Source organism: Peromyscus maniculatus, chromosome 13 (assembly GCF_049852395.1).
Source record: "Peromyscus maniculatus bairdii isolate BWxNUB_F1_BW_parent chromosome 13, HU_Pman_BW_mat_3.1, whole genome shotgun sequence".
Lineage (NCBI taxonomy): Eukaryota > Metazoa > Chordata > Mammalia > Rodentia > Cricetidae > Peromyscus > Peromyscus maniculatus.
The window spans coordinates 47,250,368-47,276,026 of NC_134864.1; the positions used below are offsets into that span (position 1 = coordinate 47,250,368).

At 38.3% G+C, this 25,659-nt stretch overlaps 1 protein-coding gene across 1 annotated transcript in view; it reads right to left on the minus strand.

The window, feature by feature from the left end:
- The window catches only part of Cps1 (carbamoyl-phosphate synthase 1), a 114,174-nt gene that overhangs the window by 20,826 nt on the left and 67,689 nt on the right, over positions 1–25,659 (minus strand). The window contains exons 22-29 of the mRNA XM_006974961.4: positions 18,541–18,682; positions 17,218–17,283; positions 16,609–16,672; positions 15,199–15,380; positions 7,517–7,711; positions 7,022–7,089; positions 5,363–5,438; positions 1,561–1,638 (exon numbers count right to left, since the gene is read on the minus strand). Of these exons, the coding sequence (XP_006975023.1) occupies positions 1,561–1,638; positions 5,363–5,438; positions 7,022–7,089; positions 7,517–7,711; positions 15,199–15,380; positions 16,609–16,672; positions 17,218–17,283; positions 18,541–18,682 (871 nt within the window). The remainder of the gene's footprint in view (positions 1–1,560; positions 1,639–5,362; positions 5,439–7,021; positions 7,090–7,516; positions 7,712–15,198; positions 15,381–16,608; positions 16,673–17,217; positions 17,284–18,540; positions 18,683–25,659) is intronic.

Here is a 25,659-nt window from a genome sequence, read left to right on the forward strand (position 1 = left end):
AATAAATGTTAAAGTTGTGTGAGTGACCTGAAATATTTCCAAAAGACAGATTATGGCACAATGTGCAATGTGTTGCAGGGAAAAACCTAGTACACATCCCAGACCCCAGAGCAAACCAAGCCAATGAGCTAGCATGGGCTCCATTGGGAGCACAGTAAAGGAACAAGTGCTCCTGTTTCCAGGACAGTCCCCATTCTCCACTTCCATAGGTGTACAATCATGTATCTCCTGCTTTCTATCTCTAGCTTCAAATATTAAAGGTGGAAAGAAAGCGAAATCTACTAAAACAGGAGATTAGGCCTGAGAGTTCTAGGAAAATAAAGATTATCTCAAGATGGATGATTTGTGAGATGTTCTTCCTCAAACAAAAAGACTCCAATGCAGAAGCTAACAGTTCTGAGGGTGTGGCTTGGTGGCAGAGCATTTGCCTAGCATCTTCCAGGTCCTAAGATCTGAATAAAAATGAAGGAAAAAACCATATGTAATATTAAAGGAATCTGTGCTCCTTGTCAACAATGAGTTAAAAGAACCAGATGAACACCCTCTGAAGATGTTTCAGCCAAAATTTCTGTCCTTGCAGACAGGAGACTGGAAATGTTATCTCTGAATGCTTCAAATCAGGATTATGAGATTCTATGGTTATTAGAAACTATTATGAGTTTAAAAGAAAATTTAAAAAACCTCTACTCTGGACTGCTAATCTGTTAGGGAAAAAAACGATTTGATGTATTTGGCAGTGTTTTGAATTATTTGCAAAACAAAAGATGAAGGCCAATTTTTTTACTTTATCCTTGAGGCAAATAAAATGACATGCCCTCTCTAAAACATAAAGTACTACAATTCAAGATAAATCACAAATGCTTTATTAAGACAACCAGCAAATTGAAGTGAAACCCTCTTCCAGTTCCCTTTCTTGAAGACAGAGGCATTCAGTGTTGCAGCTATTCCAGATGTGATATGGTAATCTAATTTTATGTTATTGTTCAGCCTACAAAATTCTGTTTGGTTGCCCTTATTAATCCAAAGAAAGGGGGGGGGAGAAGAGTGGGAAATAAGAGAAGAAAATCAGAGATTCAATTATAAATTTTAGAAAGAAAAGTATTTGGGTGTTTTTATATAACACTCATTGAAACATAAAAGGAATGTCACAGACAAAAGAAAATGAGAATGAAAGATCTATTCAAAAAGAATGATAAGTGTGGGATGATAATTGATACTGAATATCATCAAAGAGAAATGCTAACAGTTTGAAATTCGAGGAAGGAGAGACCTATGACACTTCCACTCAGTCTTCAGGGACTTCAAGAGTTGGCTTTTAGGGCTGGTTTTTGTTGTTGTTGTTGTTATTAGGGAGGTGGGTGGTGGGGATGAGGTAGTGTGGTGGTGGTGGTGGTGGTGGTGGTGGTGGTGGTGGTGGTGGTGGTGGTGGTGGTGGTGGTGGTGGTGGTTTTGATTGAACAGCTTCCCCACTATGTTCAGACATATGACTTTTAGAATTCTAACCTGTGAATGTTTCAAGATGAAAAGACGAAGACAGGGAAAGGGAGAGGGAGTACCTACCCGTCCTTCTTTGCCAACGGCATCCATCTCCACTTCCCGGGCCCCCTCAACAAACTTAGTCAACACCACTGGGTGCTCCTGTCAACAACAACAGCAACAAATAAATAAAAAAACAGAATCAAAACCTTGAGTACAAATTCCATGCATCGTATCAGGTATCTGTGTAGCTTGAGTAAATAACAAGGCAGTACTTGCAGAAAACTTAAGGCCAAACATACAACAGAAGCTCATTAGCCAGTCTGTTTTGTAAGAACGAGGTCATGTTCTGCTTACAGTAGGAGCAAATGTTTTTCTGCAACTCTGAGGGCACAACAAACTGAAAACGAATCCTGAAATCCCACATATTGGTTTCTGAGCCAGTTTGAGAAAAGAGGATGAGACAAATGTAGCAACTTTCCCTTCTATGAGAATCATCAGTACACATCTACTTATTCTGTACCTGTAGGTTATTATTGGGTTAGATTCTTTCTGTCCTTATTTGTTTCTGCAATGCTACAACTTCCTAGTCAAAATGTGAATTAAATGTTTAAGAAATGCGAATAAACTTAAAAGAGAGTAACAACGTTCAGTTTTGTTTGTTGGTTTGTTTTTAGCGTGAAGATGAAATCCTTTGTCTGAAGTTGAAAAGTCTCATCCTGCTTTTAGAGTGTGACTATGGCAACTGGATATCAAATCAAATCTACTTCTTTATTAACCTTAGCATGTGCTTCTTTGGGCAGTATTTTGGACTGCTTTTCAATCTTGAGTTGCTTCCTGTACCCCGTTGCCCCAGGACAATGCTGAGGTGCCCCTGCATATCCAGATTGTCACTGCTTCCTCCCCACTCAATGAAGAGGATGCCCGATTACCTTGCCAATCTATGTGTCTCCTCCCCTATGCTCTGGGATTCTGCATTCTGGACCACTTGTTGCATTTACCTGTCTCCATGCCTATCTTCCCTATGTGCCCTTCATCTTTCCTCCTCAATGTCATCTCTCATATGTCAGCACACCTTCAAAGCCTAGGCCAGATGCTACCTTCTTGAAGATTTCTTTCGGCCCTTCTGGCCACTATGCTAAAATTCATCATCGTATGCATGTGTTAAATTTGATGTAGCTCCTTGAACACTGTAAATAGAATTTAAATTTTAAGGTACCTTTCACACTTCTTTCCCCGGGGCTTCTCATCATCCCTTATTTTCCACTAAGCCCTAGAATGCTGGTACCCATCTAGTGTCCGTCTTAGCTGCCCCCATCTCCTGTACTTACTCTATCAGTGATTGTCTCCATTTCCAAAGCCTCACTTTAAAGGATAAGCTATTAATTTCAAAGTCAATACTTATATCTCTATGTCTGCCATGTCTACCCATCCTCTTTCCTTTAAATTTTACCTTATATTAATATGTGTATGTATGTGGGTCTGTGTGGGGGTATGTGCATAAAATAGTCATGCCTGTGGAGGCCAAAGGTGATGGATCCCTATGAAGCTCCCCAACATGGATGCGGGAAACCAAACTCAAGTCTTCCTGAAGAGCATTATATATATATATATATATATATATATATATATATATATATATATATATATACACATACATACATACATATTCTTTATCACTAAGCCATCTCTCAGGCCTCACTAACCCATCTCCTCATCCTCAGTTCTAAATATGCACTTCTCTCTGCCCTCACATGATCACCATCTGGGTTCCTCTCAGGCTGTCCCATTCAAATGCTCTACCATGAAATACATTTCTTCTACTAAGCTGTCTCCTTCTCTAGCATTTGTTATCTCAGCCATGTTACGGTTCTCTATCCCTGTTGTCGGGGTCAGAAACTCTGTATTCCCATACCCTTTCAACACTACCCTCTGTCCATTCACCAATTCTCTTCAATGAATACCTTCAATATTATTCTCCATGTCATTCCAAAGCACTGCCATCTCCACCCTGAACTGCCAGAGCAGCTCGCTAACCCTTTTCCATGAATTCAGTTTTGCTCTGTAATTCATCCTTTCCGTACTACAGCAGTACAGTCGGTGCCATATTTTATGTCCTAGATATGTAATGAATGCTTTATCCATATTTTATAAAACCTATGGTCTTTCTCACCTTCAACCTTTTACATATGCTGTCTCTTTCTACTCACACAACAGACTTTAACCCGATTAACTCCGAATCAGTCATCAGACATTAGCTTTAAAAATCCCTCCTCAAGAATTGAACAGCAAAATTTTTACAGTCTCCCTCAGCATCCCACCTCTTCTCTATTGCAATGCTTGTATCAAATTATAATTATTTCATACTTTGATGTTACAAGCAAAGATATGGTGTATGTGTTTATATGTGTATATGTATACATATATGTGTAAATATGTGGAGATAAATACAGATGAATTATTAGATTATCTCTACATGAGAATATTCTTTGATAGTGAGAACAAAACAATATCTTTTAGCTACTACATATGAATGAGTAAACAAATAAAGAAATAATGTATAGCATTAATTTTACTCTAAATATGTAGAGTTGAATATCATGGGTTCTGTTGTAACATGATGGAGAGCCTTGAACTAGAATAGATTCCATAAGGACATCTCTATTACAAAACTGTGGCCCTGTTTGGGTTCATTTGACATGTTGACAGAAAAATAAAATTAAGTCTTCTACTGAGTGGCAGTCCTCTGAGGCTGAAATATTCCTGGCAGAGAAAAAAAAAAGAACCTTAGCCCATTCCTCAAATATAGGTTGTAGTTGCTGGCCTCTCTGAAAAGGAATATAGTGGGATCTTGGACAGATATTAAAGTATAAAAGTTAGTTAACTGACCCATTGCCGAGATATCCTTAAGATACTGACTTCCATACAAATGTAAGTTCTAACACCATTGATTTCCTTTCTTTAGAATTTACCTTTTCTCACTCATTATCTTTCTCTACATTCTCCATGGCCAGGCATGCTTGATGAACAGCTATCACAGAGGAAAAGGGCCCAGGTTCTTGGGTTCAGAACAATCTATGCTCTTTTCCCACTTTGAAATGCCTCTGACTTCATTCTTCAGCTCCCTTCAAATTCCACTTGCCTAACATCAAACTCACCTCTGAATTGTTCTTTTTTTTTTTTAACCCAACTAGACTTTGAAAGCTTTTTAAAGGAAAACATTACTTTCATCCTCCATGGTGCAAGGTCTGCAAATCAATAAACCCTGCTGGGTAAATCTTAAATGCAGCACACCAAAGGAGGGAGTAAAAGCTTGGGGCAGTTAAGAAAGGTGTCTCAGTCACTACAAAATTATAAACATTTTCATTAACTCACAGATGCAGTGTGCTAGAATGGAAGAAGAAATCAATAGGTGAGCGAGAGGACTTACTAATAAAGTTGAATGGTTGATTAAGGCCAATCCCCAGGTGTGAGAATTAAAATCCAAGGAATCTTTCACCAGATAATGGTAAACATATCTGTATAGTCCTGGAGACTGGGAGTTCCAGGAATAACTTGACCAGCTTGAAACTCACAAAAAAGACAAGATACCTATTAAGCATCCAGCATGGGTGCTCAGCCATTCACACTCTCAGAGTCTCCAAACAAATTAATCTGCGTGATCAAAGACTCACAGGTCTTCCTTTTATCCACTCATTCTAAGAATTGAGTCATCACCTAAAGCCTTTTTTTTTCCTTTTTAGTTTTTCATTCGTATGTGTAAGAAACAAGTACACAGAGAGGAGAAGAATGGAAAGTGACCTTACCAACTTCGTGTGAACACAAAATCTGTGTAGAAAACTATGCACCAATTGGTCAGAGTCAGTGAGAGGAAATGGGACAGTACCTGAGAGACTCGAGTGGCTTCCTCAAGGAATCTTTTCATCTCATCCTCAGAGAACACCACATTCATGGCAGACCCACTGGGAAGAGTGGAGAGAAAGGCAGGTGAGTTTTCTTTACCAGTTCAAAAGTAAGGTATATTACAGTTTATTGAACAAGTCCAAGAAATGTCTAATTCCAATATGGTAGAAGAAAGAAAGATATCTTTTTTCTAAACTGAGTTTTTATTCCATGTAATCACATGCTCAATAAATCAAAGTAAAAAGTCAAAGAACTTTTGGAGTGCCCCCTCCAAACCCTGCTGCTCCTAGCAGGTGTAAAGCATCAGAATTATACTGCCTGATTCACAGAGTCAATAATTTCCTAGTTCCAGGTAGACCTTGATGATTAACAGGATTCAGTCAAGAACACAATTTCTCTCACCCTGTTTCTTCTGTGGTTTTGATCCACAGCTAATCTTAACCTATTGGCACTCTGCAAGGCAGGTCATTTTTTAGCCTCTGTAACAATAGAACCAATTCTTCAGTAACATTTGCAAAAACAATATGCAATCTCTGACTGAAATGTATTCACGTGTGTCCTTCCTTCTACATAGCTAAGAGACAATGCTATCATAAATAGATTTACTCTGAAATTTTGACACTTTCAAAATGAGATGGAAAAGGAGGAAAGAACAAGCATTGGAGTAGGGGAGAAAAATGACTTCCCTCCTCCTTGAAAAGGTAATGTTTTCTTTCTCTTTTCTAATTACTATAAAGTTCCACACGAAGCCATTGCGCTATGGCTTGTGCGGGGTTGGGTAAAGCAATTGAGGCTGAGGACTTCAGCACAGGAAAGTGGAAGACAAAGACAGATATGACGTGCAATATTCAAAGACTTTCTTCCAACCCTCTTTAAACACATGCCTGTTGTTTAAATTAAATTACATTAATTCTTCAAAGTAGTATTATTAAACTGGTTTACACAAAATGTCATTTCAATAAAAGGGCACTTTTCCTCTTCTTTTGAAACTTTTCATTATTTGAAAGGATCCCATCTGAAATTCCATTCACACTTCCAAATTGTGCACAGCAAATTGTGTTTCTCTTATTATCCCCTGTTCAGAGAAGTGATTCCTTACATGTGGTAACATCTGAAGAGACTAAGTGATAATTCACAACTTTCCCTTTGATGATAGAACTTAGCTTCAACGTTTAATATAAAGGATCCTCACTGCCCATGTTCCTCGCCATCATAATTCATCTATTAGAAAAACCTGATCTCAAAAAACTCAAAAAATTCAAAACAAAGGCACTATCCAAAGGTGATGATGACAGTAAAAAATGCTATCCATTCTGACTACCAAAAATAGATGATGCCAAGAGATGTCCCAGTATGTGTTTTAATATTTTCTAAGTAAAACTAACCCTTTTTAGTTTGGGAAGGAAATGCTTTTAGCTGTGCTGCTTCTAGATGAAGATGGTAGTGTCTCTTTGTTTTCAATCCCTGAAGAAACGTTAAGCTGAAAAACTGAAACATTTGTCCTCACACTTTCTGTGTTGCTTTAGAGATTGTGGCTGGATTAACAAATTACTGCACACCAAAGCCTAATATTCTTAGCATGCAGCATGCATTTCTCTATCTCCCAGTTTTTGAATCACTGTTCGGGAAAACAATATATTACCTCAAAACATAGGAAGGTCTCAGTAAGCAGGGATAACCCACAGAGTTTGCAAATTCCAGTGCTTCGTTCTAATTCATAGGGAAAAAAAACAACACAGAGGGTATGAATAGTTTAAAATATGCAATAAAAATGCAGACTTGTATCATTAGATCAAGGGGTAACCTAACTCTTTTTATTCCTCCTCTCAAAAGACTCCATTAAAATGTAAATTGGACACCGAGATACATAAAATTCCTAGTTTCTCATTCTAAATATCAAATCTAGTTCAAAAATAGTTTGAACTCCTTTTCATTGTCTGAATCTTAATGAGAATGCTGCTGTCTATTTATAATCAGCATTTAAGTGCAATCATGGAAACACAGCTACTTTACAGTAAGTTCACTAAGCCTGGCGCGCATTCCACCCGCCCTCTAGTTAACTTCGCTAGGTAGTTAACACTCAGGTTAGGACTCTTCGAAAGAGAACATTAAAATGAGACATTGTTCCCCTCCTTACCAATGTGTTAACAGCTTTCCATGGAGCCTGGGCCACCTTTAGCTCATCCAAGACAGCTGAGAAGATGGAGCGGTCCTCAGCCCTATCGATCTGCAGAGGGCTGGTGCCCATGATCTTGACACCATTCTTGTACAGGGGGACCGCCAAGTTGTTTGGAATCTGGCCTCCGACGGATATGATGCAGCCATTACATGCCTGGAAGAGACAATCCACAGTACCGGCCACTGGTTAACCTGAGCAGGAATGGACAGCTGTGCTAATAATATTGACAGCATTTCCTCACTAAAATATTTATCACAATGGTGAGAGTCTCATCCAGTTTACCAGGGGAGAAGAATATTATAGATTCTAACACAATGGATAAGTATAACTTCTTTTGACTTTGCAGAAATTTGCAGCCTAAAATTTATGCAAAAGCTCCACAGAACTATACACGAATATCACGTGAGACATTTACATGGACATTCTTTTAATCAAATAGATGAGCTGCATCATGCGCTTGTCACTATTATCCATGGACAACTAATAATCCACTATAATCCATGATTTCCTGGGACACTCTTGCCATTCCCTAAATAAATACCTATTTTTCAATTTACTCCTTTACTCAGAGTTCTTGCAAAGCTCCCTATACCTAGAGAATAAAGGACACACTCCTACCATTTAATACTTCCCACTCTTACCCATCATTGGTCCACTCAACCCAGTGAGATTACTCTATTCATTATCTACAACTATGTATGTTACTACTAACAAATTCTTGACACCACCAAAATCTCTCAGGCTGTTGGTCTCTTTTTATGCCCTCAGTTATTTAGCCTCTAACCAACTCTATGTTCAAGTCCATCTACTTCTCACCTCTCCTCTGACATCCTAAAGACCATCTCCTTTCTTTGGCTGATACCTTGACATCTCTTCCCTGTACTCAACAAAGCATTTTAGTTCCAATTTTCTGCCTACCTGCTTTATAAGCACATGCATATGTATAGATATATATCTCACTAATTCTTAAGGCTTCCTAACACTGTTGTTGGACTGGTGAGAAAGAGCCGAGGTGTGATAGGTAACAGAGAACTAGACTTGCAGGTAACAGTTCATTTCTATATCATTGCATCCAGTGTACTGATCTCTTATCCTGAGGTTTAGTCATTTTGCCTGTGACGTTGTACCGTAACATCACTATGATTCACATAGGTGGTATGTGGATTAAATAAGATGATAAACCCTCAAAATCCTGTACACCTTGTAAGTTTATAAATAAATAAGGTATTAATATAAAAAATATGACAGCCAATAAGTATTAGGCTTAACATAATTAATATTTGCCCTAATGACCTACCAATGAATATTGATGGAATTGTTGAAGTGATTAATTCATGCCAAATTATTTTATCATGATTTGAAATTGCTTTTGAATTATTCCTATAAGGAATGAAGATAATATATCTCTAGTGACAATAATTTCAGTATTGCCTAAACAAACACACTGCAAGTAAATTTTTTTTTTTTTTTTTTTTTTTGGTTTTTCGAGACAGAGTTTCTCTGTGTAGCTTTGCACCTTTCTTGGAACTCACTTGGTAGCCCAGGCTGGCCTCAAACTCACAGAGATCTGCCTGGCTCTGCCTCCTGAGTGCTGGGATTAAAGGCGTGAGCCACCACCGCCCAGCGAATTCTTAAAGGCATTGTAAATGGTATTGAAAATAATAACCAACCATTCTGTGTATTTATAAGTGTTCACATCTTTCTTTACCACCTTTAAAAAATTCATTCAACAACCATCTTTGCAAAGCCTTTTAAAAAAATTATTCTCTTTACTATCATAATCCTTGCTTCTCAGTATTGTGGGTTTATTGGGAATGCTGTTAAGATATTGAGGCTTAAAAACAAATTTCCCATTAAGCATACACAAAAGTTTCCATGTGAAAGACTTCAAAGAAATTAAAAACGGGATCCATTTTGACTAAAGTAGAGCTTAAAGTTGAACAAAATTGTTTGAATAAATATATCAATATTTTAATTTTTTTATTAAACTCATTTCTCTTTTTCTAAGAAATTAACAACTTTCAAAGCAAGAATAAGATGGGAGCTACTATGCTTATCCCTTAACTGTGTATTCTGAAATGTCATTTTATCTTCACAGTATTCTCATGGGATAGTTGTTACCAACACTCTTGTGTAGCTAAAGAAACTGAGACTCACTGAAAACCAAGTCTCTCTCTCTCTCTCTCTCTCTCTCTCTCTCTCTCTCTCTCTCTCTCTCTCTCTCTCTCTCTCTCTCTCTTGTTTTTTGAGACATAGTTTCTCTGTGTAGTCCTGGCTGTCCTGAAACCTGGCTGTCCTGAAACTCACTTTGTAGACCAGGCTGGCCTCAAATTCAGAGATCAGAGATCCTCCTGCTTCTGCACCCCAATGCTGGGATTAAAAGTATGCACCACCATTGCCAGGCATTCAAGTGTGTCTTATTTGGCTAACTCAGAGCTGACATATGGATTCAATGCTGTAGACTGTGAAGGAGCTACACTCGTGTAATATACCAAATATCGAAATGCTAGACTGACTATACTAGTTGTTTTCAGACATGGTTGACATTAGAAGTTAAGAGAACTACTTGTAAAACATTCTTTTGGAAGATGGTAGACAAAACAAAATCTTTCATTACCAAACCAAATTCTCATCATTCGTCACAGGGAAGTTGACTCATGTCCACAAGAGGACTACAGAGCAAAAATGTGGGGTCTGTGCAGGGCTGGCCCATGCAGCAAGAGGAATTCAATGTGAGAGCATATTTGTTGAGCAAAGCTGATATAGAACCATTTCACAGGCGACACTAATCTTAGATGAGTGGTTTCTCAACCTGTGGGCCGCAACCCCTTTCGGAGTTGAATAATGCTTTCACGGGAGTTGCTTATCAGATACCCTGCCTATCAGATATTCATATAACAATCCATAATAGTAACAAAATTAAAGTTCTGAAGTAGCAATAAAACTATATGGTTGGGGGTCTCTACGAGATGAGGAAGTGTATTAAAAAGTCACAGCATTAGGAAAGTTGACACCCACTGTCTTAGATCATTCCTGACTCTAAGTGCAGGAATTGTAGATATAGACATAGAATCATGGCACTCTACACAGGTCAGCCATCATCTTCTTCATGGTCACTTTTACCTAAATACCCACAAATAATATCCTGGAATATAATGATCTAAAGTTAAAACAGTATTTCACATAGTTATAAACTATTTAGTGCCAAAACAATCCAACAGGCCCTCCAAGTTCCTCTGCACTGAAGATTGGACTTGAACCATGAAGCACATGGGGCAAACACATTACACTTAGGTACATCTCTAGTCCCTCAACTTTATTTTCAGCTTCATTTTCTACTTTAAAACTTGATTTCCCTAAGTTAAGGTAACATGAGGACATTTCTAAACATTATCCAAACTACAATCACACCAGAAATTTATTTTAAAACCCTAACGAATTGGAAGAAAATGCTTCAAATTTATTTGAGAACTTTTTAATTTCTTCTAACCATTAATCATTTTGGTCAGTACTGATTAAATGCTATAATTCAGGCATAATACAATATGAGAAAATGTAACTTATCTTATTAATAGAAATAGCTTTTGCCTAATTAAAAATGGTCTTGATTTCTACAATTTCATGGTTATCTCCAATTTACAAAATTACACTGTATATACCAATGAGAAATATTATGCCTTATATTTTGATACTTTTTATTTTAGATAACATGTTACACTTTATACAGTGTATGCAGTATGCATTTTATGATAACTTGGCATCATATTTAACTACAACTAAATCAATGCTAAAAATGAGTTGTTTAAAGTCTTTCGTATTCTAATGTGTACTGTTCATTACTAATTAATGTTTGTAAGTCATCCATTTAACTTTTTATATTAGAAAAGTACCATTGTCTAGACCTATAGTGTTAAAACTAATACAATTTAACCATTAGGCAGAGTACATTTTTACAAAGTACAGTCAAGCAAAGTATGCATTGTGGAAATGAGAAAAAATAGCCAAGGAAGACTCAAACTATCAGTGATCAAAGGTATTGTCTTGTATTTTCAGATGGAATCTGGAGTGCATGCAAATCTAAGTGTGTGTGCATGTGCACATGAGTGTTCATGCGTGTGTCTGTTTCTGTGTGTTTGTGTGTTGAGATTGAGTCTTTATATGTTTCCCAGGCTGGTCTTAACCTCATGGATTCAACTTGTGTTTTCTACTTCATTTCTCTAAGAATCTGAGAGCACAGCTGCATCCTAATATCACACACACACACACACACACACACACACACACACACACACACACACACACGTTGTTAAATGAACAAATATAAAAAGAATTGAAGAAAGACTCTTAAATGGGATTGAGACATAACTAAACTCAGTGTTTTCCATTTATACTTTTCAAATAGAAATCTAGTGCAAAATAAAGAGATGTATGAATTTAAGCCCAGATTTCTATGACTCTTATTTATTGTAAGGATTTCAAATAATAATCTGCTTCATGTAAATAGATCTAGTAAAGAGAAGCATAATGCATGTTCTTAATTCTAACAATGTGACAATTTCAAGTCATTTACTTCAAGATAATTTAAGAACGGTTTTTCCCTTATAGGGAGTGGTCTAAGCAAAGTTGTACACTAGGAAAGATGCCACCTAGTGAAGCTGTGTCAGTGGTGAACATTGGCATCTTCTTTCCTTGACCCTTGGCATTCACACTGTTGTTAGCAAGCAAACAAGTACACTATCAAAATTCAGATCTCTCCTCCAGCAGAACCTTGACACAAAATCAGAAGAAATAAATGACTGGTACTCTTGGTCAGTCTGTAGAATGAGTGTTCCTTTCCTGAAAAATGGGTGATATACCCATGAGTGATGTCCTCAGTCAAAGGGCTATATTAAGAGAATTGTTTCTAGGAAAAAAAGATATTAAAGACTAGTGGAGAGTGGATGTCAGAACTTCCCTCAAATCCTGGGGTAAAAACCTCCTCAGTGGCAGCCTGCTTTATTCACTGGGCAGGTCACTTCTTAATGTTTTATTTTAGAAGTTCAGCCATGGTTGAAAACAAAACTAAGAGACCTGTCATATTTGTTACTACCCCAGTAACCATGCATTCCTGAGAGCGTCATTTCCTTTAGAAATGGCTTAAGTGCCGTATTTCTGAAAATTGTTAGACATGTTTTCAATTTTCTTTAAAGAAAAATATGCTGTGGAATATGCTAAGACATTCAGCATCTCAAGGCAGGGTAAGGGCAATCTGCAGTGGAGATACATCCATTATCAGATGTGGTAAAGCAACATTGTGGAGCCTGCAGTAAGGAAAGGCAACAATATCATGAGGATAATCACTCATATGTACATCTTTGTATATGTTACGTGACACACCCTATAGGATGACTTAGAGAACATATCAGTGGGATGTTGTCCATCTGTTCCCCAACATAATATTATAATCTGATATGGTGCTATTTATTTTAGGTGCCAGTAAATTTCAGTGAAGAGCCAATGTATTCATTCTACAATTCTTCAGATACATTCAGAATTTCACTAAAAGTCATGTGTAAGTACATTCAAAAGTGGTATAGAAGTTTCTAAATATTCCTTAAACCATTGCACAAGGAAATGGTGTAAAATTTATATGATGATATTGCCTATGAAGCTTTTTAATACTTTTTAAAGAAGTGTTTGATTTTTCATGATAGATCATGGATCCCAGTTTTAATATTAATGCCTTGGAGGTAGAATGTCTGTGCTGGCTAGTTTTTTATATCAACTTGACACAGGCTAAAGTCATTTTGAAAGACGAAACCTCACCTGAAGAAATTCCCCCCAACAGATTGGCCCACCGTCAAACCTGTGATGTATTTTCTTGATTGACGATTGATGTGGTGTGCCCACCCCACAGTGGTGCCACCCCTGGGTGAGTGGTCCTGGGTGGTATAAGAAAGCAAACTGAGCAAGCCTTGGAGAGCAAGCCAGTAAGCAGCACTCTTCCAAGGCCTCTGCATCAGTCCAGGTTCCTACCTTGAGTTTCTGCTTTGACTTCCCTCAATGATAACTGTTATTTGGAAGAGTAAGGTGGAAATAAATCCTTCCCCCGTCCACCTACATGTTGGCCTTGGTTAGGATGTTTTATCACAGCAAGAGAACCCTAAGACATATCTTTCTTTGTATAATTATAAAGAAGCATTTGCATAATGTACTTCTTTTGATGCTCACCTATCTATCTGAGAATATAAAGGAGTCATCTAGAAAACCTTTATCAGTTGAAAGGGCTAAAACCTCTTGTACGTCATGGATGAATGTGACCATATATGAATGTCAGACAAGTAAGTCAGACCTAAGAAGACACCTATGACTATACATAGGTCCTAAATTTATCTATTTTTCTTTATAAACATAAAGTTATCACGTTGCTTCAGCTCTATACATTATACTCTACAGTGCTGTATCATCCATAATTCCACCTCACTTTCATAGTGAGTGCATACGTAGTGCCTTCATCCTCATAATATTCATTAACAAAAAGATGGTTCACAGTGATTTTTAAGAAACTCACACAAGACAGTGAGGTTCTCAGTCAAAACTAGAATTCAATACTGTGGCTCTGATTCAGTGTCTTTTTTCCCACATAAAAGGCTGTTTCTTTGTGGTGAGGAATTAATGAGAATGATATCCAAGACCCAGCTATTGGATATCACTATGGAATTTTCCAATAACTATTTATATAACTATAAGATAACCTGCTCTACAGACTTACAGTAACTTTAAATCACTAGTCCATGGAGAATAACATTCAATAATATTGGCACCAGGATGGGTCAATGACTGTAAGAGAAAGCCTTACAGGAACCAGAATCATTTAGAATAGACTCGCTGATCTCAAACTGAAGGGTAATGATGATTCATATGATTGGTTAAGGAACGAACTGGTCATTGGCAACCAATTGATCTGTCTCCTCTGAAAACTGTTCATCATTAAACCACATTTATTATATGTAGATATGACCTCATATCATTCCCAAAAATATTTATGGAGAGCCCTTTATGCTAGTTAATATGTGACTGGTATGTGTTACCAAGTAACGTTTTCACTATAGTTGGAATGCATGCAAACTAAATGGAGAATATTGCATGAAAATGATCATTCTCTGCCAAAGACCTCAAAAATAAAAAGCCAGGGCAATTGTTTCCTCAGAGTCTCACTATAAAATTAGGCAATGGAAGAAATTGGTGATATTTCCTAAAAGAAAAGCTATAATGCAATTAAATATAATTACACACATGAATATAATTTTTTTTTTTTTTGGTTTTTCAAGACAGGGTTTCTCTGCGTAGCTTTGCGCCTTTCCTGGAGCTCACTTGGTAGCCCAGGCTGGCCTCGAACTCACAGAGATCCGCCTGGCTCTGCCTCCCGAGTGCTGGGATTAAAGGCGTGCGCCACCGCCGCCCGGCTAACACATGAATATAATTATACATAAGCTATGCACTGAATCTCTCTCTCCTCTGTCTCTGTCTCTCTGCCTCTCTCCATCTCTCTCTCTCTTCTCTTCTCTCTCTCTCTCTCTCTCTCTCTCTCTCTCTCTCTCTCTCTCTCTCTCTCTCTCTCTCTGCCTCTCTCTCTGTTTTTACTTTTCTCCCTTTTTTACCTCCTGGTGGTAGATGTCTAGGATTCTCTCCAAAGACAGCTCTTCAAAGTACAGCTTGTCGCACTCATCGAAGTCAGTGCTCACGGTCTCGGGGTTGCAGTTCACCACCACCGTCTTCTTGCCAAGCTGCCTCAGTGTGCGGATGCTGGAGACAGCACACCAATCAAATTCCACACTGCTGCCTGCGGAGACAAGGGTATCGGGGAAAGGAGTGAGAGGAAAAGAAATATTTCTCCAGTCAGTCCAGGCTAAGGGAGTCAATGGCTTTCAATTAAAATTTTAAAATAAAACTTTAGACCTGTTTACAAGCTCTATTACTAATAAGAGAATTGGGGACTAATTAGACAATAATGAAATGCTGGCTTTGTTAACACTTAAGCTTAGTAATAGGTATCTCTATGTTTGAAGAAACCAGGGCCTAAAGGTCAATGGGAAATATTATTAACTGTAAAAAAATAACCTTCATTTACTGAAGGAAATTCAGAGTGAAAACACTGGCCTTGGTGTGCTACACAGCTCAGCCTGGAATTAGAACACTCGAAGTCTTCCCTTAGTCCTTCCACTAAATCACTCTTAGGGGGCTAACCCGGCAGTCCCTGAGGTGACTTGCAGCTTTGACATTCCTTCATTGATTGAAGAGTCCTGTCCTTTCTAAGAGTGAGTGACCTTCTATGAACTAATCTGAGGCATAATAAAAACCTAAAGGACTCAAAATATCACTCTGCTGGGATGCCATAGGAACCAAAGTACATGTACTAACTCTTTGCATTAGGACAGTCTCTTCTAAAAAGTCTTATCAAAATATCCACAAGTAGCATCATGCTCCTTCTCAGTGGCAAGTAAGTATACACGTGATCCTCAGCTCGGCTATTCTTCTCTGAACCACTGCGTAAAGTGGTGGCGGTACATGAATCACATAAAATGTAAAGGTTGAAAAGTTCCAAAGAGAAGAGCTTAGACGCCCATGAAGGTTTTCAGGTTGTAGAGCCATAAGCCAAGTATTGTGTTACAAATAGGTGATGTTTACATCGACATATTGGAAACACAATCCCTTACACAACAGTGTTTGGAGGTGGGGCCTTTGGAAAGTGGCACCCTTAGGATTAGATTCATGCCTTAGGATCAGCCTTGGGAGGGAGTTTAATTCCTTTATGCCCTTCTTTCTTAATAAGACAGAAAATTAAGATATAATGATACAAAAGGAGACAGAATTTATAGTTGAGACTTGTGCTTTTCACCATTAAATCACTTCATAAGTTTGAATATTATTTCTCTGGACCTCAGTTTCCTAAATTGCAAAACATTTTTATAATAACATTTGTTTGGTGAACTCTCAGAAGAGTGGAATCAATATTTATAAAGGGTACTAGAAAAACTGTAAAGCCATATGTAAACATCTTATCACATTACCAATGTGATATGGACCACAGCCCAGCACCATCAATCCATGTTCATCGAATTTGATATCATGCTCCTGAGAGGAAAAATAGGAAATATTGAAATTATATTGTTATTATACCATCTAACTAAAGTACTTGCCCCATCTTTAAGTATGTCTTTCTCACATGCACCTCTACTAGTCTTAAGAAGTGGGGTGGCTTAGGAAAGAGGGCTGGGGAGGAGGGGGAGGGAGAAGGGGGATCTATGGATACTATGTGGAGTGAGTAGAAAATTTCTTAATAAAGAAAAATTTTAAAAGATAAAATAAAATAAATCCCTAACTCTTAAGTGTTACAAAATCTCACAGAAGCTCTACTTATTTCTAAGTTGATCTGCTCAATAATTGCAACTTAGTCTTGAGAATGTAGCATGGTGACGTCTTCTCTTGCTTGCTTGGTTTCACTGTTAAGGCAATTCCAAACAGAATGGGTACAGAAACTCCTCATGGCAGCTGTCCCACATGGTGCCACGTCTGCTACCAAGGTCAGCAGATAATCAGAGGTAAAAATATGCATTCCCTAATGTGGGCTACCCCCTAAGCCCAGAGCTCTCTACATGTGACATTTATGTAGTTCCTACCTGGCCGTTGTAGGTAACATAGAGGTAGTTTGTAACTGATGGGTACTCTGCAGCCAATGTATCAATCTGCAAGAGAAAATTCATTACTTCACAAGGATTTTACTCTTCCCATCACTATTTTTAAAGACTCGGATTTTTTTGTGCTCCTTTCATATTTCTTCAGTGTCTACGACTGTCAAACATAAAGAGAGGAAAAGCTATGTACAATCAAATCACTTACTGATTCTGAAAACAAAAGAGACAAAAGAAAAAAACCAATATAATCTAGTAGTCACTTGAGCAGTACATATTTGGACCTCTCTCGGTGCATCTTGGATCTCTGCAGTAGTACCACCCACATAAAATGTTTATAAGTCACCAGGACTGCTTACTCAACTCACCTGACCTAAAGCAGCTATGTATGAAACCTAAGTCAGACCAAAATAAACTATATGGGAAGATGTCTTTACTTTGCAAATTAACATATAGGATTCAAGTTAGTAATAGCACTAATGGGTGACACAAATACCATCAAGCACAAGCAGGCAATGGGAAACTGGATCTCATTGGACAGAATTGGAAAAGGTAAAATCAATTCTACTCTCAGGGGCCACTAGCTCCGCTTAGTGAGCAAGAATTTGGGGCTGACAGGGCAAGCTGGTGCAACGCTGGTAAGAAAGAAGAAAGGTAATAATCGCTGAGCAGAAAATACTTAGAATCCAGCTTGTGACCTAAGGGCTTACATGTGCGCCTTAAGCCCACAGAGAAAAGTCAATGATTCTAAAGGACAAAAAGCAGCTGGTGGTACTTTAAGCCAAGACACTCCTTCCATTAAAAGAAGAAAAAAAAGCCAACCAAATGGCATACCTATGAATGTTCATGTGTGATTGTCATGAATACTAGATGAGATCATTATGCCTAGCCCCATCACGATGAATACTGAATGAACTATAATGATGGGGCACTTAAAATAAAGTATTGCCCTTTAAAAAGTTAGTGCCCAAAGAGATAATGATTTTTTTTCCAGAGGCTCAGCCCATGTGCTGATCCATATATTATTACACCAAGAATTTCTGTCACTACATATATGTTTGGATATAGGACAAAAGCAGAGATAATTTTGGTCATTTTATTTAAAGCATAGAAATCGTATTTTCTTTACATCCCACTGCCTTTTCATCCTTTTCACTTGATGGACAAGTCAACCCCATGCTGAGTAAACCTAACAATGTCATGGGCATCAGATAATTGGAGTCATTTTCTAAGCACTGTTTGTTAATGATTTTGAAATGATACCTATATTTCAAAATAGAAATCCTTGATAGAGAGGGATTTTCACATTACCTGTTTAACCCAAGGGTGGATGTTTTTCTTTAACCTCAGTTCCCTTGTCTGGGCTTCAGTCAGTCCTAAACATTTGGAAATCTGCTTGTCTGAGAACCCAATCTCCTTGGCCTTTCTCAAGGTTTCTTCTGTAACAGATTCACTGGGATTTAATGGAAAAGAAAGGTTCAAGATTAGACCAAACACACAGCACACAAGCACAATACAAACCAGCATACTGTTTCATTTCAAATGCACTAAAAGTCCTCTTACATACTATCTCCAAGTACATTCATGTCTCTTTATCTTTCAAAAATACATAAATGTATAATCCATAATTCTTCCAGCCCTTGTGAGGCCGCAGACATTTAGCAATGATGACATCTCTGTAAACTCCAGCCTTCACACACACCCCTCTCCCTCCTGATCTCTTTAAAATCTTATATTTACTGTTCTAATGAATTTTCCTGTTCAGGAATAATTAGAGACTTCCTTTTATAAAGTCACACATACTTTCCCGGTGCCCAACTTCATCACTTCACCCTTCTGACACACAATTCTTCACAGTGAGACCAAGTTTACCTTCTACTAAGCAGCATCTCACCCTGTTTTGTTTTGTTTTGTTTTGTTTTGTTTTGTTTTGTTTTGTTTTGTTTTGTTTTTTGTTTTGTTAAGAATGAGTGCTCTGCATGTATGCCTGCATGCCAGAAGAGGGCATCAGAACCTATTATTGATGGTTGGGAGCCACCTTGTGGTTGCTGGGAATTGAACTCAGGACCTGTGGAAGAGCGGCCAGGGCTCTTAGCTCTTGGCATCTCTCCATCCCCTCTCACCCTGTTTTTCTATCCACTTCAGCTGCTGTAACTTTTTATTAAGGCCCTGCTCTCTGACACCTACTCCGGTCAGACTGCATTCTCTCCTTCTGTACATTTAACCACTGTCGTGGGACCCAATAGCCCAGCTGCGTGATTCCTACATCTGTGGCTTCTTTCCAATATCTAACTTCTACTCTAAGTCTCCATGTGTGTGAAACTGATGTCTACCTGACCCGGGTATTCCAACATTACACAAGACTGCACATTCTCTCCATAAACAGCTCACTCATCAGATTATTTCCCAAACCTAGCACATTATCTGGCCCATAGATAGTACTTAGCAAATGTTTATCAAACAAATGAAGTTATAAGTGTAATTTTCTGTGTAACAGAAAAGTCACAAGAGTGATTAAAGCCACCTCTTACCTAAATTTCAAAACCAATAGAAAAATAATTGGTGAAGAGCTAAGGTGCATAAAAAATAAAAACGCTACTGGAAATCATCTATTGCCCAATACCTGAGGGCTGCTCCCAGCAATATCTGATACAATAAAATTAAATTACAACACTTTGCCAGTCAATACAATGAAAACTGAAACATAGAGCTGTGATAACAGAAGCTCTAACTCATGCTAAATAAAGCATTATTGCAAAACTCTATTAGGATATAGTCGAGGAGGAGGAAGAAGTTATCTTCTTTAGTATGATAGCCACTGGTAAACTTCCTGGGTTCCAGTAAATGGCCCCAGTTCAAATTCATGCAAGCAACCATAAATAAACCCCTAAAGGAAAAAAAAACTCAACATGTAGTTAGAGCGATAGCTCAAAGGCTAAGAGCATTAAGAACACTGTGGCCTTTCAGAGGCCCTGGGTTCAGTTCCAGGACACATGGAGGCTCACAACAGGGTGTAACTCCAGACACAGGGGATCCAATGCTGTCTTCTGACTCCCTCAGGCACCAGCCAGGCACACTCATGATGAAACTGACTTCCTCAGGTACCAGGCAGGCACACTTGGAATGCAAATACATACATGCACGCAAAACACTCATACACATAGAATCAAAGTAAGTAATTTTTAAAATATACCTGAAAGGGAAAAACGGGGGAAGAAATGGGTCAACAAGAGTGGGAGGGGATAAGAGAGGGTCATGGATGGGGTAAAAAAAATTATCAACATGTACTACATAATATTTGAAATTATCAAAGAATAAAAAGTTTAAATATTTTTTAAAAGCAAATCATTTCAAGTGGTAAGGTAGTAATATATAACCAAAATTGAAATACATCATTCAAAACCTTGTGCAACATATAAAAATGTTATTACTGAACAAAATTGTGAACAGTTTGTGTATGTCCTATCTGTACTGTGCATTTTAACATGAAACATATGCTCTATGTCCCCAGGACGCATGTGAGCTATTGAGGCTATTACCCATACCTCCCTTCTGTGTATTGTTTCCAGTGCCCATACAGTGTTCTACAGAAAGTTGGTACTTGTCAGTATATATTTCATCCTCTACCACAGGTGAGTGGGTTAAGTCCAAAAGAGAGCCACGTCTAGATACTTTGTATTGCATAAGTTTGCATCCTTACATCTTGCAGACCACCCTCTAAACTGACTAGAGAACGTCTACAAGCAGAAATCAGTTATAACTGTATTTGAAATATGGAAATACTGGGCATCTTAGCTGGAGAGTGCGTGGGAACCTGAACAGGGACAGCAAAGCAAGTTCCTTGTTGTTCTGTCATTGGTGCTTCCATGCTTGGTGAACCTGCGCTTGTTTCAGGAATGAATGACAGGAGATAAAAATCCAACATTTCTACATTCAAAGAGGTCACAGTGTGTTAGAGATGGACAAACAGCCATCAGTGCTCCTGTACTATACAGGAGCTATTCCAAAAGGAAGCCCCACATATTCTATCAGGTGAGAATTTTGAAACGAATATATCAAACTAGAACTGCACAGTGCATGTTTTAAGCTGATTCTAGAATAATTTCATAGTAAGAAAACGAGCTATTTTAACAGTGACTGTTCTGTAACTGGATCGACAACAGACAAGATATTTTGGCATGTCTTGAAAAATTAGAGCTCATCCAGACAGACTGGCATGTTACTACATCTGTGTTCATACCTTAAATGGATGCAAATACTGAGTGTGCTCATATGATGTTCAGGAAGGATTTTTATAGGATTTCACTCATGGCCTCTCTGGTGTTAATTTCTGCTTTTAGATATGAAACATCATAATACAATTTTCAGTCCTTCTGTGGATATCGCTCTGTCCTGACCAGACAGGAAGTATAGGCGGGACAAGGGGAGAGGAGAATTGAGGAAGGAGGAAGGAAAGAGAAAACCGCCTGGAGCCGCCGCCAGGACAAGGAAGATGTAAAGTACTGGTAAGCCACGAGCCACGTGGCAAAGTAAAGATTAATAGAAATGGGCTAAATATAAGAGTAAGAGCTAGACAATCATAGGCCTGAGCTAATGGCCAAGCAGTTTAAATAATGTAAGCGTCTGTGTGTTTATTTTATAAGTGGGCTCCTGGCGGGACTTGATAGGACGCAGAGAAAAAGGCTCTCCAACAACACAGTCCTCTTCAATGAGAAATAGAGGCTAATTCTGACCCATGGTAGTGGTTACAAAGACAGACAGAGTTAGGTTGGATCCCTTCCTAAGTTGCAAGTTGCCTGTTTGCAAGTTGCCCAACCCCAAGAAAGAGAGCAGGATAGCCCTGTCTCCAACCCCAAGAAAGAGAGCAGGATAGCCCTGTCTCCCACTGCTCTCTCTTCTGTGAAAAACAAGGCTGCCTGGCATGTCACTGCACTCAGAATAAAACTGATTGTTCCCAACCTGTTGTGATTAAAAAAAAAAAAAAATTCTGTATCCCGTTACAATAACATAAGAGAAGAGATGGCTTAATGTCTGATTCATTAGATTAGAGCCAGTGAATCAGATAAGGTTAAAGTTCAAATTCAGGATGAATAATTCTAAACTGAGGTTTCTCAACCTGTGGGTCACAACCCCTGGATGGGGGGGGGCAAATGACTCTTTCCCTGGGGGTCACCTAAGATCATTGGAAAAGACAGATATTTCCATTATGTTTCATACCAGTAGCAAAATTGTAGTTACCAAGCAACAATGAAAATAATTCTGTGGTTGAGAGTCACCACAACATGAGGAATATTGGAAGGTAGAGAACCACCATCTTAGATGAACACCGGCCTGGTGGACCAGCCTCAGAGGCACACTGTCCCTCCTTCCTTTCTGCCCACACCTACATTCTGTCTGCTGAACAGAGATTCCACCACCATCACAAAAAAAAAGTTAGTTTTTTCATTTTGGATTTTGTGTGTGTGTGTGTGTGTGTGTGTGTGTGTGTGTGTGTGTGTGTGTGTCCAAACTAGTTAGAATTGTATTTTAGGGAAAGGTAATGTAACAATTTTATTTTTTCCCAAGGAAAATGAAAATCTTCATTCAGAACATACACAAAGCACAATAATTGCTAAAAAGAAATATAAATGCTGAATTTGTATTCAAAACTGTGTTTTGAAACCTCAGTGGGGGATGCTCCATTTATGTTATATTTATTATAAATCAAGGGAGCATTATACCAAGCTAGGAGAGTGATCAGCTGAAGGGAACACACTGCACTGAAGCGCAGGGTTTTAAAATGTGTGCAGTAAACGATCCTTCTGTAATTTGATATGTATGTGTGTGCTGGTATCTGGTTTATTTTCACTCCTCTAAACATACAGACATTAAATCTACATTAGAGAGCTACATCTTCTAAAGTATGCTACCGACACAATTTTGGTTTGCCCAATCAGCTTTTCTTTTCAGAGTTCAAGGTTAAACCCTTCAAAGATTGGAGTCTCATCATCTCATAGAACAATCTACAGAATAAAACAAAAACACATCTCGTGGAAGGGACATGGCCCACTCAAAATCTCTTCCTCCTCTCTACTCAGCAGCACAGAATGAAAGAGTAAAATTTTAGAAGGGAGATAAAGCATCTTATGCCAAGACAATGGGAGTTTTACACACTCTGCTATAATCTTTTGCTGGTTAGACAGCGTGGCTCAGCTTCTCCGGCAGGGAGCCTCTTGTGTGTTCTCTAGGTTATAAACAATACAAGCTTTTCTTTCCCTCTCAGATTCCCAGTGTGGATTTTGTTGTTGTTGTTTAAAATTCTATCCTGTCATCTCGGAAACTTCCTCCACTCACACTTGGTCTTCAATAATAAATGATGAAAGGAAATGGAATAAGTTCTCCTTAATGAGGAAATTTTCACCTGGCTCAGAGGAGCTAGGGAAATCTATTAACAGACTGGAGGAGCGCCTGCAGCCTTGCAATTACCAGGGGAGCTGTGCACTCACGGGGTTCTCTCTGCCACTTGACTGCTTTTATCTGATCTACCAACTCACAAGTCATACTAAACAAATTTCCCTCCATATTGCACAAGCTCTAATGTGGAAATAACACTCTACTAAGCCTACAATTATGGAATGGACCTACAATTTTATTGTTGTCCTTTATCTTACAAAAAACAAAAGGCAGAAAAGCACTCTAGTCCCAGTGCTCAGTAAGTGACCCCAGGTTTAATAAGAAAAGAGAACTGAGTATCATGTTCTCGCCCTCCAAATCCTCGCCTTCTCCATTGAGTTTGCACAACATTGCTAATAATTTTTGGCATCTCAGCGTATTAATACCATGCTACAATCATACTAGTTCCACTGGTGGAAAGATTATGTCTCTTCTCATCTTTTTACCTTTGGGGAAAGAACCCATGCCTTTATCATTAAGAGAACTGCAGAAGATATTTTGCAAAATCATAAGTGGTATTCAGAAAAGCAAAAAATTAAAAGAGGATACAGCTAAGCGAATGTTATTAACCTCTTTTCTTTTCTGATCTCATCATGGTGTGTTCCTGTGTAGCAATGGGGTCAATCAAGGAAGATAACACCTTCATCCTTGTATGTCATACACAGGGCAGATGGGAGCCATAGCAGTGTCCGTGAGAAAGTACAGAATCTTGAAAATGATCTATTGGGATCTACATCTAGCTGTCATCAATGATGCCATCGTATCAGAAGTACTGGTTCTCAACGTGAAATTGCACTTCAGCTTGAAAAACACAAACTGCACTAACAACTCCAACACTTGATGAGAAATTGATACTATAGATGCTTTAAATAGTCTGTATCTAATTTCTCTACTCTATATAATTGCCTGTCTTCCTTTTTACAGTTTTTTGTTTATATTTGTGATGCTGGGGATTGAATCTAATGTCTTGGGCATGCTAGATAAGTATATGCTCACTAGTTTACATTCCCAGCCCTATGTTCATTTTTAAATAAACTTTATAATACCTGGTTATTTATAATACTGTGATATTAGTTATGATCTATTAAGGCCACTAATATTCTATCAAAATTAATAGTATAGTTTCCTATGAATATTAATACCAAAACACTAATTATGGCCAGGTGTGGTGGTGCATGCCTTTAGTTCTAGGGAGATAGAAGCAGGTGGACCTCTGTGAGTTTGAGGCCAACTTGGTCTACACAATGACTTCCAGAACAGCCATGGCTACAAAATAGAGAGATCCTGTCTCAAAAAATAATTACATATAAATTACTAATTATGGAAAAATGTCCCAGTATAGATTATTGTAATTCTGATCCTTAATAAGTCACATCTTATTTGTCAGTGATTATTAATTGAACTCTTTTTGTCTCTGCCTATAATTCAATAAAGATGAAAATCTGTGGTGATATTTTATCTGTATCCCCCAATAAAGTTTCTCTGAGGATCAGAGGAAAAAGCCAGCCACTATAGTAAACAGGGTAATCAGGCAACGGTAGCACACACCTTTAATCCTATCACTCAGGAGGCAGGGATATATCTGGATCTCTGTGAGTTCAAGTCCACACTGGGAACAGAGCCAGGCATGGTGGCACATGCCTTAAATCCCAGCACTAACCATAAAGGTCTGGAGATCTGTCCAGACAGACAGGAAGTGATGTAGTTGGGCAGAAAGGAAATGAGATGGCAGAACAGAAAGGCATCTAAGTGTGGGTATACAGGAAGTAGGTCATTTTTGGTGGAGGATCTCCAAGCAGATAAGAAAGTGCCTGGTTTCTTTCTGCTTCTCTGATCTCTCAGCTTTTCACCCCAATATCCGGCTTTGGGTTTTTTATTTAATAAGACCTTTTAAGATTTGTGTTACAGACATCAAGTAAAAAGCAACAAAGAAGTACATCATACATCTGAGTGTAGCTAAATGGTTCTGCTCTGTTCAATGAAGCAGACTTCTGATGG